The sequence below is a fragment of the Ictalurus furcatus genome, chromosome 19 (assembly GCF_023375685.1).
Source record: "Ictalurus furcatus strain D&B chromosome 19, Billie_1.0, whole genome shotgun sequence".
In the NCBI taxonomy this organism is placed as follows: domain Eukaryota; kingdom Metazoa; phylum Chordata; class Actinopteri; order Siluriformes; family Ictaluridae; genus Ictalurus; species Ictalurus furcatus.
The window spans coordinates 7,412,993-7,432,781 of NC_071273.1; the positions used below are offsets into that span (position 1 = coordinate 7,412,993).

At 41.1% G+C, this 19,789-nt stretch overlaps 1 protein-coding gene across 1 annotated transcript in view; it reads left to right on the forward strand.

The window, feature by feature from the left end:
* The window catches only part of rerg (RAS-like, estrogen-regulated, growth inhibitor), a 49,236-nt gene extending 35,858 nt beyond the window's left edge, over positions 1-13,378 (forward strand). The window contains exons 3-5 of the mRNA XM_053650186.1: positions 5,049-5,105; positions 8,963-9,036; positions 11,625-13,378. Of these exons, the coding sequence (XP_053506161.1) occupies positions 5,049-5,105; positions 8,963-9,036; positions 11,625-12,044 (551 nt within the window). The 3' untranslated portion in view covers positions 12,045-13,378. The remainder of the gene's footprint in view (positions 1-5,048; positions 5,106-8,962; positions 9,037-11,624) is intronic.
* The last annotated feature ends 6,411 nt before the right edge of the window (positions 13,379-19,789 follow it).

The following is a 19,789-nucleotide window of genomic DNA, read 5'->3' on the forward strand; positions in this document are numbered from 1 at the left end:
ATTATCGGTGGTGGAAGTTATCTAAAAGTATCAATTTTATTTTTTGCAATAGAGGAAACCCCGTGTCATGACATACATATAACCATGTCGTAAGCTGTTGTCATAACCATGCTCTCATAACAGCAATATAACAGTGTTATGCTACCAGTTTTAATCGTGATAGGTGTAACGTTTGATGCCAAGATGCTTATGCTTATATTAGGGGGCCAAGCACTGAAGGTGCATAGACACCTCACTGTGATTGTATGTTTTCTTCTTCTTCTTCTTCTTCTTATTATTATTTTACTTCAACATAGCCGTCTATGGCAGCCCATAAAGTGCTTTATATGCTTTTATGAAATTTGTCACAGTGACAAAGGACAGTCTCAGCTAAGCTAACTTACTAATGCACCTCAAACACTGTAGTACTATCAACAGAACAAGTACAGTGGGGGGGAATAAGTATTGAATGTGGCAATATTTTTTCAGTAAATATATTTCCAACGAGGTTATTCACATGAAATTTTCACCAGACTTTGGTATTGACTCAAGAAATCCACACATATAAAGAATTCACAACATTAAAGTCCATAAATGAAGTTGTGTGTAATAAAGAGGAATGACACGGGAAAAAAGTACCGAACACGCTAAGTGAAATGTTTTAATACTTAGCGGAGAAGACTTTGTGTGTAATGACAGCTTCAAGACGCTTCCTGTATGAAGAAATTAATTGTCCGCAGTATTCAGGTGTGATTTTGGCCCGTTCTTCTAAACATATCGTCTTTAAATCTTGTTCAATTGGATTGGAGTCAGGTGATTGACTGGGCCATTCTAACAACTTGATTTTATTTCTCTGAAACCAATTGAGAGTTTCCTTTGCTGTATGCTTTGGATCGTTGTCCTGCTGGAAGGTCCACCCACGTCTCATCTTCATCATCCTGGTGGATGGCAGCAGATTCTTCTCAAGAATCTCCCGGTAAAGGGCTCCTATTCATCGTTCCTTCAATTATATGAAGTCCGCCAGTACACAACCTGATGTCTCCACCTCCACACTTCACTGTTGGTGTAGTGTTTTTAGGGTGATGTGCAGTGCCATTTCTTCTCCAAACATGGTGTGTAGTATGACAGCCAGAAAGTTCCATTTTTTATTCTCGTCTGACCAGACTACACTCTCCCAGTATTTCATAGGCTTGTCGAAATAAGTTTAAACAAACTTTAAACGAGCTTGCTGGGTGTCTTATGGGGTGAGCGTGAGCAGTGGAGTGCATTACCTATTGTTTTCGCTGAGATGTTTCTTGTATGACACCTTGGTAACGAAAAGCCTTTTTATATACCATCAATTTACTAACCCAGCTGATATTAATCTGCACAGATAGGGGGTATAATCACTTATGGATTTCAGCTGGTTCCTTGCCTTACCTTGCCTTGGAGAACTGCTTTTTCTTTTTTCTCACTTTATTACACATAACTTTATTTACGGACTTTAATGTTGTGAATTCTTTATATTTCCGGATTTCTTGAGTTAATACTGATGTCTGGTGAACATTTCATGTGAATAACCTCATTGGAAATATATTTACTTAAAAAAAAAAATGTTGACACGTTCAATACTTATTCCCCCCCCTGTATGATCATACATTTGTAATAATAGCTCCACAATCCAACGTCATAGAAATGTAATTCAACTTTCCTCTGATTCTTTGGGTCATGCTGAGTTAGAATACCAAAGAATACCATGGTGTGAATGAATGAATTAGAGGTTTTGTTTTTTTTTTTAGTTCTTCACCTACAAATTTTGTCCAATCATCATAAAAATTTGGATCACAGCATTGAGAGATCAACCCAAACAAATCTGGTTTCTCAGATTTGTGATATGTGGGACAGTTTATCCCTCAGTCGCCGAGCAGGAAGTGAGGGCATATCTCTGCAACGACTTGACATCATTTTTTTAATCAAATTTAATTAATCAAATCTCCTTGGGAACCAGCACTGATATTCCGAATGGCTTCTGGTCTTTGTCCGTTGCTAAGGAGTGGGGCCAGAAAGTGCTTGGCCCCTTAATCGCTGCTTGTAGCTATATTTGTAAAATTATTTTATCGTTATTATCTTTTAAATGAATTTACATTACTCAATTTGAGTTGAATTAGGTGTGCTTTCTAGGTTGTATTATACATAAACTGTCACAACAATTTGCTATGAGATTTACAGTACCCATTTTTTTTTTTTTTTAGAGTGATTTACAAGATACGACAAGACGTTATCTGTTATCTGTGTTATGACGGTTGTCATATACAGTAGTATGTGTAATAACAACAACGGTTTTAAGCAACACACAAACTTGAGTATAGGACAAAAATGAGTATATGACAAGTTGTCATGACGTCAAAAATGAACTATCATGACAGTTATCAGTAAGGGTTACATAACACTGCTATATTAATGGACATATGCATAATGACATCATCAGGCATGACACGTAAGCTGAGTTATATCTAAAAACCATTTAAATGACTCAATATAATTTAGATGGTTTAATCTCCTGCGTCAAGTACAGTGAGAAACTATGATATTAGAAAAATACGACAGTAAGGGTTTTCCCTGCTGTAGTCCTGCGTTGTGAACAAAAGTGTCAAATGCATTCAGTGTAGTATTTCACGGCATATACAGCCTGTATGACAACACGCAGTACAATAATGCTTTTTTAGTGCAAGGGTGTTATGAAAACGATGTGTCACACTGAGATGCGTGTTCTTTCCTGCTCAGTGGGGGAGTAATTTTACCCGTAGTGACTGTGAAAGGCAGGTAACAATGCTGCCTCACATGCGGAAAAAGATACTCCTGCAGACTCTACAGGACCACTGGAGCCCATTCAGGGGCAGTCAGGCACATGACAGGGCCGTGAGAGAACAGAACCCGAGATAAATCAACCAAGCTGCAACTCATGCATAATGCGCACACACACACACACACACACACAAGGAAACACAATATAACTGCAGGAATGGCATGGATCTGTGGGCTTGCCTTTCTGTAATAGCAAATGAAGAAGGGATATCACTCTGTGGACACAGGATTTCAAAGGGGGAGATAGGATCAGAGACAGAGAGTTAGAGAAAGAGATAGGCAGATAGAGATGGAGAGAGAAGGGGAGAGAGCATTCTGTTCTGGCCTTACCTGAGATGGTCTTTATCATTCGGCCGTGTTTTGCTGGATAGGACGTTATAGGAAGAGTAAGAGGAAATGGCTGCGAGAGAAGCACACACCGGGCATACACCTTTCCCTGATCAAATGATGACGCACACCATCCACAGCTGCAATATTGAGTTGACTGAAAATTCTGTAGAAAAACACAAAAAGGATTAATGGCCGTAAAAAAAAAAAAAGTAAGGATGTATCAAATTATTCGGCAAGCTCGTCCAGCAGCACTGGAGTAACAGGTCGTGATAAATTTACAGAGACAGCAGCCAAGCGTTTCTTTTGAGATCAGTCGTCATGAGCACACTGATTGCTGAGAAATCGCTGAAACTGATACCAGACACATAACATTCGAAGCCAATTAGAGACAAAGGTAATTGCAGATGCTCTGCTTTGGCCTTGGGATAAATCTGAATTCAAGTAATGCTATAATATTGTGATGGAGATTTTTAGCTGAAATAAACAAACAAGTCTTCATAAGCACTATTCGCTGACTAGCTAGCTCTCCTTTGTCACATAGTGAAGGCTAGCATGTGCTTCCTCTGAGAGTCATGAAGCTAGCCAACTCAGAGGAAAGTGCTATCTGCCCTCTTCCTCATATATGAGCTTACAGATGCCACGATTGGCTAGTGCCGCTGTGATTGACAGGGGAGAGAGTGCATGCCATCCCACTCAGAGGGACAGCACGGGCAATTTTGCTCTCTAGGTTCCCGATGTGGCATCAACTACATTTAAACTTGCGATCTACCGAGCCCAAGTCTTTGTATTTAATGTTGTCTGCAATATATTTGCTGTGATCGATCATTCACATAACACAAACAGTGGTATAAACAATTGTAGTTGACGTCAACGTTATTGTTGAAGCGAGAAATCTGAATTTATATACAGCGAGGGCAAATTGAACCCTGGAGTTCAATCCGCCAAGACGAACGTGCCAAAATTGTACCACAGTGCTGCAAAAAGCTAATTACTTCTTACTGTCGAAGTCTCGAAGCTGTAGTTAGCCAAAAACAGCTTTGCAACAAAGTACTAACGTTGGTTATATGTGGTGTGCGAATACTTATCCCCCCACTATCAATTTCATTTTGTAAACATATCTTTTTTTATGCTTACGAATACATACTTTTAAGGGTGTCGTGATACATTCCAGTCACGATTTTACTTCGATTCTCGGAATATTTTGAACAAAATTTGAATAAAGAAAAATGATGACTGGATCACATTTCTGAATATATTTTCTCAACCTTATTTTTTTTTTTTAAGGCTTCCTGAATCATAAACAATGCAAAACAGTGTGCATTTTTGTCTGTATAAAACTAAATAAATAAACAAGTTGCTACAAAAAGAGGTTTAATATTGTAAACACAATGTCCCATAGGTTCACCATATCTTCATATCATAAAAATGATTGTTTGAGACATTATGAGCTCTGTAGCAGAAATAAGCTAGAGCTCCAAAGTCGGTTAAAAAGCCCGATTTCCGCACCCTCTGATGCTGTTTGAAAGCTACCGAAGAGCTCCGTTATAGCGTGGTCGTTGATGGTCACCAGCTGATGACAGTCAGTGCTTCAGTCTGGCCTCACAGTCGGATAGGTATAATTCAAGATAAGAGGTTATTCACGGTGGCTGTAATTCAACTTTTGAAACACTTTCCCTCTCTACCCTTCCATTAGTCTCTCTTGAACCCACGTACAGCTCATGACTTGCAATATGACTCAAATGATTTAAATATCCTGCATGCTGACTACATGCTCTTTTCACGGTCAGCACCAGACGTCTTGATTGTAATACCATACTCAGGTAAAAATTGCATGCAGCTACTGAAGAAAACATATTCACTTTTGCTCCTATCTTTCTTTCTCTGTCTTTCATCAGCGTTGGTGGTGAGGCTCCTGACCAACCGCTTCATCTGGGAGTATGACCCCACGCTAGGTAAGAACACCATTACACTAAGAGTGCTTGTGTTGCGGAGGCTCTCAAGGGCCTTTTGCCTCTTTGAACCATTCACACTTGGCAACCTTTAGAGCTCATGAATATGGTGATTTGAGCAATGGAAGCAGAAGATTTGCCGTTCCTCTTTCAGAATTTTTTTTTTTTTTTAATGGATTTTCATTACTGAATTCTAATGATTTTATGCTTTACGCTTACTTTCACATTTTAATGAGCCAGCACTAAAAGGCATTTAATATAAAACTCTAGTCTGACTATCAATTACATCATCATAGCAAGATATCAGATAATTTGATTGGCCTCAACTGCTCTCAGGAGACATTAGTGAATGCCTGGCTAGATGAAATAGAGACTTGGACATTGAATCTAAAATAATAATAACACCCAAATCTAATAATAATAATAATAATTCCTTAGATTTATATAGCGCTTTTTTCTCTCTCTAGAAACTCAAAGCACTGTACATAGTATTGGGGAGGGAATCTCCTCAACCACCACTAGTGTGTCGCATCCACCTGGATGATGCGACGGCAGCCATAGTGCTCCAGAACTCAGCAGCTATTAGTGGAGCGGAGAAAGTGATGAAGCCAGTTCAGGGATGGAGATTATTAGGGGGCCATGATAGATAAGGGCCAATGGTGGAATTTCACCAGGACACCAGGGTTATACTCTTTTTACAAGAAGTGTCCTGGGATTTTTTTTAATGACCACAGAGAGTCAGCACCTCGGTTTAACGGCTCATCTGAAAGACGTTCTGTTTTTACACTATAGTGTCCCCATCACTATACTGGAGTGTTAGGCTCCATACAGACCACAGGGTGAGCGCCCCCTGCTGGCCTCCCTAATACCCCTTTCAGCAGCAACCTTAGTTTTCCCCAGGAGGTCTCCAATCCAGGTACTGGCCAGGCTCAATCCTGCTTATCTTCAGTGGGGAAACCAGGTGAGAACTGCAGGGAGATATGGCTCTGGCTAAATCTAGATTATACAACCAACGAAGTTTAGATTTCGAAGCAAAGAATGGCAAATCAGATGACTCAGACACGCATAAACCGCCTATTATTGCTGCTTGTTTTGCCACATTAAATTTCATGGGATAAAATGATAATCTTCCTTTGACACAAGCCAGTGTTTTATATAGCGTCTCTGAATGTTTTTTTTTTTTTTTTTGAGAAATGGAGCAGCTGCCTCGCAGGTAATCTCAGGTCTGATTGGTTTGTTGATGAGTGATGAGTTGATGGATGTGTGTGGGATGGTTCGTGCCCAGAACTCACAATATCAGAGCGGTCTGTTACTGTACATAAATATTCCTTGACTGTATTAAGAGTTTATCTTGATCCTTTGTTGCTGCAGCGCACACAGATCTGTGTTTTCTTCTTTAGGAGAGTATTGATGCTTGGTACAGTAGTGTGTAGTCCAGACATCAAATCGGTCCCTCCAGGATTTTGCGATCGCAGATCGTTTGCGAATGCAAAACCATGCAAACGCCGCAATATTCAGAGGAGCTTGCAATGTTTCAAAATGATTGCAGCTTTTTTCACAGATTTGGGCCACGATGCATCATGTGACACCATCACCACATGCATTCAGCCAAAGCCTTCTTGGATTCATGTGTGTCGAGTTAAAATGTCTCATTTACCAACAAACATCACTGTGAAAGACCGTGCGAAACACTTTCGTGCGATTGCAATTGTGCCAATTCAAGTAGTTTTCTCGCATGGCAAATTTTGAAAAAAGCCGCAGCAAAATCAAGCATTTCGGGCTGCAAGAATCACAGAAAAAAAAACCTCTGCGAAAAACCTGTATGGATCGTCAAATGGTGGTGCGCAGTATCTCAGTATCTGAGTATTTCAGCAGACTGAACCATCAAAAAAAACTAGCCATAGTGCAGTAAGTCCAGATTTTACACCACCTGAGATGCTTGCTAGCGTGATATCGCAAGAACGAGTGGTTAAATGTTGCAAGGGTTTATATATCTATCATTGAAACCTGCAGATTTTAGATTTTAGAGTCAATCCTAACAGGTCAAGGTCACAGCACTGACCTTGCATGTTCTCCCCGTACTTCGGGAGCTCTCCCGTCAAGTTCTGTAGCAGATCTTCTGTTGTAGCCAATGATGGTGGCCAATCACACGCATGCATCTAAATTATACACCTGAAACCAGATCATCGAGAAAGGGAGGTGCTGTCCCAGACGTTCATGGATTCTTTTTCTTTGTTTAATTTGACCCTCTCTGGTTTTATTACTGAAACAAAGGAAGCAAACGTCAAAAACAAAAATGAAGAAGACGAACGGACAGAGAAGTATGCAGTCGTTCTCCGCTTCGAGTTCAAACCAGATTCCTCATCTGTTCCGAATCTGTGGCGCTAGTCTAAAGTGATGCGCCACTATGAAACAAAGCATCACCGCTTACAGCCGATGTTTCTTATTTGTAGCTAGGAACTAATCACGAATAGTTCAGCTTTGAAATGGAACTGTTTCGGGTCGCGTAGTTGTTTATCTGGATCTTTGAAAGCTTTGTAGCTGGACCTTCGTAATAGTTGTATACACCTGGTCTAATGAGTGAGCACCATCATTCCCTCACAGACCCACTCCAGAGAGCTGCCAATCTCTCTAACTACCTAGCTCTATCTTTTCCTCAATTCCAAGAGCAGGATCAATGGCATGCGAGTCATTCTTTTATGGAATAAAAACACCATCTGACCTCCGGCGTCAATACAAAACTACTTCCTGGGTCAGGAATGTTTACAGGCTAGCTGTGCTAGCTATCTCAGCTGACAATCCCTATGAAGTTTACAAGCATTGCCTTTAACAAGCATTGCAGTTTCTCCGTGATTGACAGCTGCACTTGGTCTAAGGTCAATGAAAGCCATGTGAGTCCATGTGATTGTACTCTCAATGCCTGCGCATTCCCCCCCCCGTAATCTAATATACTTATTTATTTTAATTTGGAGGGCAACACAATATAGTTTGTTGAGGAATTTATTGTAGCTAGACTGAAAAGTGTGGTGATGCTTACTATGATTTGCGTGCAGGCCAGCAGGTTTCCTATAGCACCGCGAGAACCTCGGATAAACTTCCGCGCCTCAGGGCGCTTAAAAATAAATGACTTCCTGCCAGGAAAATGATAAGTGTTTGGACTGGGTTATAAAGAAACATGCACAAGCAATCACTCTGCCGTGTCCTGGACATTCAACCTCCCCCCCCACACACACACACACACACACCGGTGATTGAGCGTTAGACTGTGTGTATGTATCTAAGCGTAGGGTGTTAATAGGTGGTTGGATGGTCCATCATGCGCCATCATCATGCCTCCATGCCTCATGGGGAAAATCAAACCAGAAGGACACCAGTGAACTGTCACTGATGGTAAACAGTGACATCTTTCACGCACAGCCCAGGGCGAGTTTATATCCCACAGCACATCTGGACTGAAGAACGAAGCGTTTCAGATGAGCGAATATGGATGGCGATGTTGGAGTCGCGAAACCCATGTGCAGAGACTGGATGCGTTTCAGTGCTCTTCTGAGACGAGTGGCGTCCTGGAAATGTGGAAATCGAAAGCGTTGACCATGTGTAGTAGGATTAGGAGAGACAGGCTGCCATCTTTAATGGATTAACGAGCACTCAGTTTGTCTCTGTATTGAATGTTTGGAAAGATGACTTTATGTTGGTGTGTGTGTGTGTGCGTGTTTGAGAGGCTGTTAGTTTGAGCTCAGGCTTAACAAGGTGAAGTCAAAACACAGCAGCATTATTATTCCAGTCTTTTCTTTGAAAATCCTTTGCTAATGTGTCTGCTTTCTTTCTTTCTTCCTTTCTTTCTTTCTTTTTTTTTAAAGAGTCTACATATAGACATCAAGCCAATATTGATGATGAGATGGTCAGCATGGAGATTCTGGACACAGCTGGACAGGTACTGTAAACTCTTTATGATAAAATATAGTATTCCTCATTCAGCTCCTTACCACTAATCAGTACAAGGGCACTACTTGGCTTATTTTCTGTTCAGTTAAGTGTTAAAATGCAATACTGTATAAGTTGGGATGGATTTGGTGTCATAAAACAGTATTGATAGAAAATGGATCTGAATTGTGTGCTCTAGTTCACACTTTATGCATAAGTCACCCAGTTCATACTGGTTTATTTAGTGATTTTCACACTGTCTCCACCTGGAGTGTGGGTTACACATTCATAGCATTCATTATATAATGCATATAAAGCATTATATATATATGTATATATTTATGAAAAGGCAGTCCGTACAGAATTTCCCATTTCAGTTAATTTCAGAGTTGTTTTGTGATTGTTGCGTGTAGGTAAATATGACCTTTTAGCTGTACTCATGTGCGACGCACGGGAATCAAGGAGAGCTTTGGCCGAATGCGCGCTTTGCTGACGTCACATGGCGTGTTGTGATGACATCACGTTACACGTCTTGACCCAAATTTGCGGCCATTTTGAAAAATTTCAAGCTCCTACGATTATCGCGGCGTTTCCTTGATTCTGCATCGATTTCTGCCATCGCAAAATCACGAAATCCTTTCAGTACGGAAAAGGCATTGCCGTTTATTGTAACTGTTATACCGTAGCGCTGCCGAATTCTCAAATCTGATTGGTCCGAAGGTGTCGATTAGTCTTCTATAAAAGCACAGTTCTGACCAAAACGGGACTTTTAAAACTGTTATTGAACCAAAAGAAAATGTATAATAGTTTATATGGTGTGAGGAGATGTTTATTTCACATTTATGGATGGAATCTTCAGTGTTTTGTAACAGTGAAAGTTTAAGCTGTGTTGAAAGTCTTTAGGACTTTGTCCTTTGTATTTTACAGGCAACATGAAAAGCTGCACTTTTATTGTATCAGTTTTGAGAGAGAACGAAAGGGAGATTGTTGAGGGAACAACCGTTTATATCTGCTATAAAGAAGTGATTACAGGGAGTCATTTGTTTCATAGACATTCTGCAACATTAACTGTAAGTCTAAAGGGATAAAAAGTGCAGATAACAGATCAAAGGATAACAGAAAAGCAAGCGTCATGTAACGCGAGTGGAGACGGATGCAATTGCAGGTAGACAAATCTAATACGTGAATCAGGGTCAACGTCAAACAACAGCCGAGGGTCAGGCGTAACAGTGTGCAAACAGCGTAAACTAGGTAATACAAGAGTGTAAACGAGAAAACAAAACAATATCAAGAGCCTGGAAAATGGTACACAAAGGAACAAAGGCTCGGTAGTGACAGACGGGTAAACACAGAACATTACTTCGCAACAAACAAGGAAACACGAGGGCTGTAAATACACAGATTAATCAAAAGGAAAACTAGGAACAGGTGTGAGTGATAACAACTCATGAGGGATACAATCAATCACAATACGGGATAGGACATGAACCAAAACAAAAACACACGTGGCAATGCAAACACTAATGACAATGTAAACATAAAAATGCGGAATCGCGTGCCGAGTGAAGCGGCCTCCGGGGAAATCCCTGACAGCAAGACACGGCTTGCTTTTCCTGAGGATTCTGCAATCATAATATATCCTGCCATGCCACAGATGGGGCAAGTAATGATAAACTAGAAATGTTTTCGCCACGATTGAAATGACACAAGTGCTCTCCTTTTACAAACACACTCGTCTATTCAACAAATCGTAACACAGAGAGCAGGAGGGCGGCATGACTATAGATTTTGATGGAGCAGGACAACATTAATAAAGGTATAATCTCATACAAAATTACCTTGAGATACTACGTCACCTGACTTATTGTACAGTATTACAGACTTATTGTATTTATTAATGTACAGACATATTTGCGTTATATTCCTTCTTACCCTCTCCCAACAGTTGAAGTATATCTTAAAAATAAGATCTATAAAACAAGATCCTGGCAGCCGCAAAGTATTTCACAACTAGTCCAATTTGGCTTAAAAAACAACAACAACAAAAAAAACAACACCACCACAACCCTGTCATTAAATGTCCTTCATGTTGCTCCTCCCCCAAGCTTGGGGGAACATGATTCCTGCCCCCATGGGCCTCTATTAGCACTTGTTGCAGTTCCCATTTTGACCAGTAGGTGCAATAATAACTCTGTGGAGCTAAATGGGGCAGTGAAAATGCTGCTCCATGATCAAGAAAGGAGAGCAAATCTATGGAACATCATCTTATATCTGAGAAACAGCAACAATTTTCTAAATCATCGGTCACTCAAAACACGTAATTAGTACATCAACGGAATTGAAAAGGTATGGAGTTGTAAATAAGGACTTTATTCGTTGAAAGGTTGATATATATATATATATATATATATATATATATATATATATATATATATATATATATATATGGGGTTCTGTCCCAACTGCCCATTTGGATGAAAGGCAATACAGTAGCTCTTTCAGTACTTGTCTAAAAGTTACCATGGTTCTCTCCAGTTATTTGGGTGAAAGAATGTAGGAGTTAGTAAATATAACTTGCTTTCATGCTTTTATTTCCAGGAAGACTTGCTGCAGAAGGAGGGTCACATGCGTTGGGGTGATGGATTTGTGCTGGTGTATGACATCACAGATCGCAGCAGTTTTGAGGATGTGGGTCCGCTGCGCAGCCTGCTCGAGGAGGTGCGGAAGCCACGGCACGTGCCACTTGTGCTAGTGGGCAACAAGGCCGACCTGGAGCATGCGCGTCAAGTGGCCACAGAGGAGGGCGAACGACTGGCCGCCGACATGGCGTGCGCTTTCTACGAGTGCTCGGCGTGTGCAGGCACAGCAGGTACCGCAGGCACCGTGGCTGAGGCCTTCCATGAGCTGTGCCGGGAGGTGCGCCGTCGCCGCGCTGTCCAGGGCAAAAGCAGGCGCCGTAGCTCCACCACTCATGTCAAGCAGGCCATCAACAAGATGCTCACCAAGATCAGCAGCTAGGGAGAGACGATGAGAGGAGGACAGAGCGGCTAAAGGAAATGAAAGAAGGGGGAGGAAATAAATCACAAGCGCCTAGAGAGCTGGACAACGGGAGGCAGATGTGTTTGATTGGCCATGCCAAGAATCAAAAGCATTTTCACAGAAAAATGAAAGCTTTGCTGTTCTGGATGGATAAAAGAATTTATTATTCAGATCCAATCCCGTTTTATTAACATCCCATCGATGTACATGAATACACAGGTATGAAATATTATGTCCCCAGAACCATGGTGCGTCAGACTAAAAGATACAGGACTATGTAAAGTGTAAACAATATAATCAGATGAGTGAACAATGTAGAATGACAGAGTAGACTGACAATTTCAACACAGTACCGTACAACACATAGCAGCATCAGGAGTAATCAAGTGTGCTGTCTGTACACAATACTCTATCGTCAAGTGAAAAACAAGCTGACGCACAGAGATTTTCTATAGTGTCCTGTGCCGTAGCTTGTATTGTACAGGAACGTTTTTGTTTTTTTTTTACGCTCCAAGGCCTTCCCGTGTATATTTGTTCTCCGAGCTGTAACGATTCAGAGAAACGTCACCGGTTATCAGACTGACAGATTGCACAACAACTGACAGATTGCATTCGCTGTTCGACGCATGTTGACCCTTTCGAGGCAGTTATCAAATAAATCATCGTCCACCCTCATAGTAAAGTCGAATGTGACATTTTTGGAATCATAAATATTTCCCAGTGCTCCTCTCCAAACATATTGGGACATGTTTATTCTGAAGATTATATCTAAAACGTGGGCAGTTTTTCTCTGGAATGGAGCGAAGCCGTAAAGATGGCCCTTGAAGCAGCCCGTGTTTTTTTTTTAAGAGCCTTTCTGTTCTTATCACGTTCATGTTACAACCCACATGGACTTGTTCCTCCACTGCTTCTCTTTCCTCTATCTCTGTCCTTGTTCATTCTTAAGGGAGACATTGAAAGAATACATTTCATTCTGTATAATGTACAGTATATGACTGCCTTAATATCTCAAATGTATCATCAGATAATGTGTACAGTGTAACTCACAATTAACAGCTGAAGTAGCCATGGTAACATGCTAGCATGTTTCAGGCCAGGTTTTTGTAATCAAAACGGTCACATGTTGTAATATAACGAGCAGTGTGTCCACACTGCTCGCTACTCTTGATGTGCACTAAATAAAGATGACGGATAAAGATATATAAATGTCACAGAAAGAAATGAAACATGTGGGTCTTTGTGTCGCTCAGCCTCTTTCTCTGTCTCATCCAGCACCAGCATAAACCTCATCCACAGTGCTGGCTCACAGACACAGTCTTATTATTACACTTATTCCACTGAAAGGGTTCTCAAAAGTTGCACACTGATTATGATCAGTGGAAGCTAGGGCTGTAGGCAAGGCCATCATTGAGTCTTAAAGGGGTCAAGGCCAGGTCAAGGTCAAGATCAAGACTGTCCACTCATTTTTGAGGTCTTTACTTCAGCTGGTTGGCTTCTTTCGTGAAGCGCGCCAATGATTCGGCTATCTCCTCTAGAAGAAGGGATTACTGCTTGTCAAACTTTGTGAATGCGAAAAGAAAAGACGACACAAACAGTGCGAATTCTTCGTCGAGACTAGGACCATGTTTAACGAGACCAATGCCCCAAAATAAGACAAGTTCAAGTACAAATGCTAATACAGAATCAATACAGAAAACATCTCGTGACCGGAGTGCAATGCTCGTGACAGCCATTTGCTCAGAAGCATTATCAGTGTCTTGTATTTTGTTGCTTCTGAGGCAACAGCAGAAGTACAATTTAGCAAGAGCATTTACGATTTTTGACCCCTTGCTATGGCGATACAGGAGACAGCTGATTGTTACACTTTTCTGCTTTTTTATAGTAGCAATGAGACCAAAGGTGAACAAAGGTAAAATATGGAAAAGCCTTTTCACTGATGGGGAAGGATGTGTGACGTGAAAGGTATGCATTTGTTTCTTTCACTTTGTCTAGGTGAACTTTGACCTTAGTGCTTAGCACATTTGCCTCACACCTCCAGGATCGTGGGTTCGGTTCCCAATCTCTGCCTTACGTGAGAGTGTACTTCGTACTCTGGTTTCCTCCCCAAGTACAAATACATGCGTTGTAGTTTGATTAGCATCCCTAAATTGTCTATAATGGGTGTGTGCGCGATTTGTACCCGGCGATGGGTTGGTATTCCCTGCCTTCTGTCCTAAGTGCTCCCTACGACACGGTGTAGGATAAGCGGTATGGAAAATGGATGAATGGAAAACAGCACGGTGAAAAATACAAGGAGATACTAGGCCTAACACCCATCAGAACTAATATAGTGTTGAAGCATGAAAACAGTCTGGCTGGAGTTGGACCAATTGAAAGCAATTAACTGTTTTGGACATTAATGCAATTATCCAGTCATGTGGAAGCAGCACACTGTATAAAATCATGCAAATACAGGTCAAGAGCTTCAGTTCATGTTCACAACAACAACAAAAAAAAATGATGTCAGTGACTTTGACCGTGGGACGCACAGTGGTTTAGTGGTTAACACGGTCGCCTCACATCTCCAGGGTCGGGGGTTCGATTCTTGCCGCTGCCCTGTGTGTGCGGAGTTTGCATATTCTCCCCGAGTACTCCGGTTTCCTCCCCCAGTCCAAAGACATGCATGGTAGGCTGACTGACATGTCCGTAGTGTATGAATGTGTATGTGATTGTGCCCTGTGATGGATTGGCACCCTGTCCAGGGTGTACCCCGCCTTGTGCCCCATGCCTCCTGGGATAGGTTCCAGGTTCCCTGTAGGATAAGCGGTATAGAAGAAGGATGGATGGACTTTGACTGTGCTTTTCTGGCGCCGGACTTGTTCGAGTTCGAGCTGACAGGAAGGCTATGGTAACTCAAATAACCACTGTTTACAACCATGGTGAGCAGAAAAGCATCTCAGAATACACGATGGACTACAACAGCAGAAGTCCACATCAGGTTCCACTCCTATCAGCCAAGAACATGAATCTGAAGTTGCAGTGGGCACAGGCTCACACAAACTATACAGTTACAGATTGGGAAAACTTTGGTGTTTTTCCAATCAGCTCTATGCACCGATACTCCGATCAAAAGACAGTTGATGAACAGGAAATATCTTTCACTACAGTTATAGACGGCTTATTTTTATGAGTAGTATAATATAGACATGGACCAGTCTTAAGTCTGGACATCAAACTTGAGTTAATTTATAATGAGCAAATTCATAATTACTCATTTATAACGAAGCCGTTAACAAATGTGTATAGTAAGCACGTTCACTAGGCTGCCTGGTTATAAATCTGAATATTTCGCGTTATACCTAAAAGAGCCGCCATGCTAAGTGTTACACACTGCTGCGTTCATATTTTAACCGGTGATCTCTCTCTCGCTACTCATACAGCCTAAAACTAATACCAAATAAATTCATAATCACCAATAAATAAATAACAGTTCTTCGTAGTGACACTGCTTGGTAACATCAAAGGAATCATACTGAATTGTGACTTTCCTTAGAAGTGTCTACTACAAGCAAAATATGACACAAATGCTTCATAGTGGCAAGATATTACACATGCAGACTCATATGTCCCAAAGACATTCAGCCCCCCTAAAAATGACCTAGTAAGGAACCAATCCATGACTAGAACATGCAACTCACAAATACCGTACTTCCACATTGTTCAAGGTATACACATACAGAAGGATATACTCTGTCTTAGAACTGTTGTAACGTGGTTAGGACTGCTCTTGATGTGTAAAATACGGAAACATTAATTAGGAGGCAGATGGTTCACATCCGTTTCAGACACTGGAACAGATTTGGGCAGCAGGTGGCTAGGCCTGACGCAGAGCTAATTTCACGAAACTAATATCCAAACCAGCAAGACCATGACTATGACTTTATAAGTGTTTTGTCAGGCTGTGCCTTTGCTGGATTTTGCAGTAATAACTTACATTTTTTGCAATTGTGTAATGAAAAAGAGACTTATATTATCTTACTGAATGTAACATATATCACATTGGCATTATGATCAGTCAGATTAAAAATAAGCCTTGTCACAGACAATTCAGTTTGGGAATTATATTTCAGGCAAACAGCATTTCTGCAACCAAGCAAAATTGGATTCTATCTAAAAAAAAACAATTATTATCCAGACTTGCCATTGTTATAGTGAATATTTTGTGAAATTTCTCCTTGGGGATCAATAAGTCCATCCATCCATCCATCCATCCATCCATCCATTCATCCATCCATCCATCCATCCATCCATCCATCCATCTATCCATCCATCTATCTATGCATCCATACATCCATCCATCTATGCATACATCCATCCATCTATCCATCTATCCATCCATCTATGCATCCATCCATCCATCCATCTATGCATACATCCATCCGTCCATCCATCTATCCATCCATCTATCTATGCATCCATCCATCCATCCATCTATGCATACATCCATCCATCCATCCATCTATTCATCCATCCATCTATCCATCTATCCATTCATCCATCCATCCATCTATCCATCCATCCTTCCATTCATCCATCTATACATCCATTCATCCATCCATTCATCTATCCATCTATCCATCCATCCATCCATCCATCTATCCATCTATCAATCCATTCATCCATCCATTCATCCATCCACCCATCTATCCATCCATCCTTCCATTCATCCATCTATCTATCCATTCATCCATCCATTCATCCATCCATCCATCCATCTATCCATCCATCCTTCCATCCATCCATCTATCCATCCATTCATCCATCCATCCATCTATCCATCTATCCATCCATCCATCTATCTATGCATCCATCCATCCATCCATCCATCTATGCATTCATCCATCCATCCATCCATCTATCCATCTATCCATCCATCTATCCATCCATCTATCCATCCATCCATCCATCTATGCATACATCCATCCATCCATCCATCTCTCTATGCATCCATCCATCTATGCATACATCCATCTATCCATCCATCCATCTATCCATCCATCCATCCATGCGTACATCCATCCATCCATCCATCTATTCATCCATCCATCTATCCATCCATCCATCCATCCATCTATGCATACATTCACCCATCCATCATCTCAGCTGCATGCTGTAGACTGCAGACCTACGAACAGTTGCTGACTATGCCCTTCATACTGAACATCCTTTCAACACACTACAAGTATGCAATTAAGCAATATCTCATGAGCGAGAGTGCGTTTATACTGAATATCGACACAGCTTTGATTTACCGGAGGAAAGTGTTGTAGCTAACCACAGCTCTGCCGATATTCAGTATATTCAGTATTGTGAGTGCAATGTTGCCTTTATACACAAGACATTAATACTGAGTAACTGACATTTCAGACACAATATGGCCAAATGTTTATTTTGACTCCGACACCGGAAATTGCTCTCGGAGAAGCTTGTTAAAGGTGCTTCCCGTAAAATGTATGTCCCTTCTTCCTTTTCATCATCACCTGACAAGCTTTCATATTTTAAGTCATATTTTAATTTATATTCATTGATACACCCAGTGAAACAGGAGTCCCAGTGTGTTTAGACTAAATATGAGCACTATTGGAACGCTGCTTGACCAATCAGATTAGTGGACCGGATCTAACTGTTGTACGATCGTGCACTACCCTGTGTCACTCAGAAGAGGCTAGGTTTTTGAGTATGGTTCCTCTCAACGTTTCTTCCTCATGTTCTCTAGGGTTTTTATTTCACCTCTGGATTAGGGATCTAAATCTATATCGAGATTTCTGTAAAGCTGCGTTGTGACGGCGTTTCTTATTAATGTGATGATACGAACGATCACGACATACAGCTGCTGCAGTTTAAGATTGAAGCTTTCGCTTAAGGTACAGGAGGTTTATTACAGAGCCCATGTTCATGTCAGTTTTAGACTTTGTTGGGTTTGGGTGGGGACTGGGCGTTCCCTGTAGTCATGGCTGGATAATTACTATTGCACCTCTGAGAATAGCAGCTATGAGACCACAGCTCTGCTCTGACTTCCTCTCTTTCTCCCTGACCAGCAGCGCATAGGTTATATATAGTCACATAACGACACAGGGCAAGACGTGTGTAGAGTCAGCTACTGCTCCTGCGCTCATGTGCTACGGCTGTTCCCTCTTTGTCCACGTCCACTTTATGTGTGTTGTCCAAGCCAGTGAAACTCATTTCTATTGCTAGTTTTATGACCAGGCTTTAATTATGCAACCTATTCCTTGATTTGTGACTTGTGGGGGTTTTGATTCATCCCAATTCAGTGTACTGTCGCGAAGAGAAGAATGCTGCCATTGCTCCTGACGTGCAACAGCGTCCAAACTTCTCGGTCCGTTACAATGCAGAAAGAGTCTTGCGGTATATAGAATAACTATAAAACGATATAAAATACCATTTACTTCACGCAGTGTAATGTGATGTTATAAATACTTTTTATAAAAACGTATACAAATGAAAGAAGAACTTAAACGCTTTATGCTAGTGAAAAAAAATGACGTGCTGCCCTGCTGAAAAAGAAAAAAAAAACCCAGTACAAACCATTACAGAAATCCTAACAGTTTCCACTACAAATGCCATTAAAAAACCATTACAAAATGCTATATATTAGGATATATTAAGGATGTACAGTGCCGTCCACTAATATTGGCACCCTTGATAAATATGAGAAAAGAAGGCTTATCTTTATCTCAGGTTTATTGAAATAACGTCCAAATCCATTCAAGAAGTCGGTACTTTGAGAACCATGGCTTGTTATTTCCACCTCTATATTTTTTAAATCACAGACCCTGTTGGGAAACAACGCGTGAGTAGGGTGCATCTCTCCATCTCAGCACTACTTTTACCGCCTTTGTCCTCTGGAGACTGTGCACTGGTGGACAGCATGGGCTGAAGGCATCAAATCAGTGAGACTGTCTCTGACTGTGTCTCTCAGGTGGCAGGCTGAGCTCCTGCTGTGCTGACACACCTCAGACCCAGAGGGAGAACACAGCGCTTCAGAGAGCGAGTGCAGTGAATTCTGATCATCCGCCAAGCTCTAAGGGATGAAAGTCAGGACGCTTGCTTGTCGAATTTTAGTCCGTTACAATTCTCTCATACACAGCAAAGAACGTTCTTGGTAAAAGTATACTTAGTTCTATTTATAGGAGGCTGGTTGCTGCCGAAAAAAAAAAAAAAAATCCAAACTCTGTCCCCGGACAGGAATTCCTGAAAATAATATTACAGGACACTATGAGTGAACGATGTACAGCAACAAATAAACATCTTACACTCAATACAGGAGACAGTTTGTCCTAGCGGCAAACTTGAGTAATGTCCATGTCTAGTTTATAGCTTTTTCATTCAATTTAAGAGCAATCACCAAGCACATATACAGATATCCAGGCCCTAAAAGCTCCTGCGAGTAATCCGAAGATTAAAAGGCAAGGACTGTGAGCATCTATTTTTACAAATTGTGGTGCTAAAAGGGACACTTTCTCTAGAGAGTGGATGTGAGTTCCTGCACATCCTGTTTAGCAATGCAGTCAAGAGGAAAACAGCACCTTATCCACTGGTGCAGAAAAAGCAAGTGGAAGCCATTTTAAATATCAGATATTAAGATTATTATTAAGATTAGGATTTATAGAGGGCTATGAATAGTATGGAAGAAGTTTTAGCGCGTACATCAGGTGTGTTTTCTT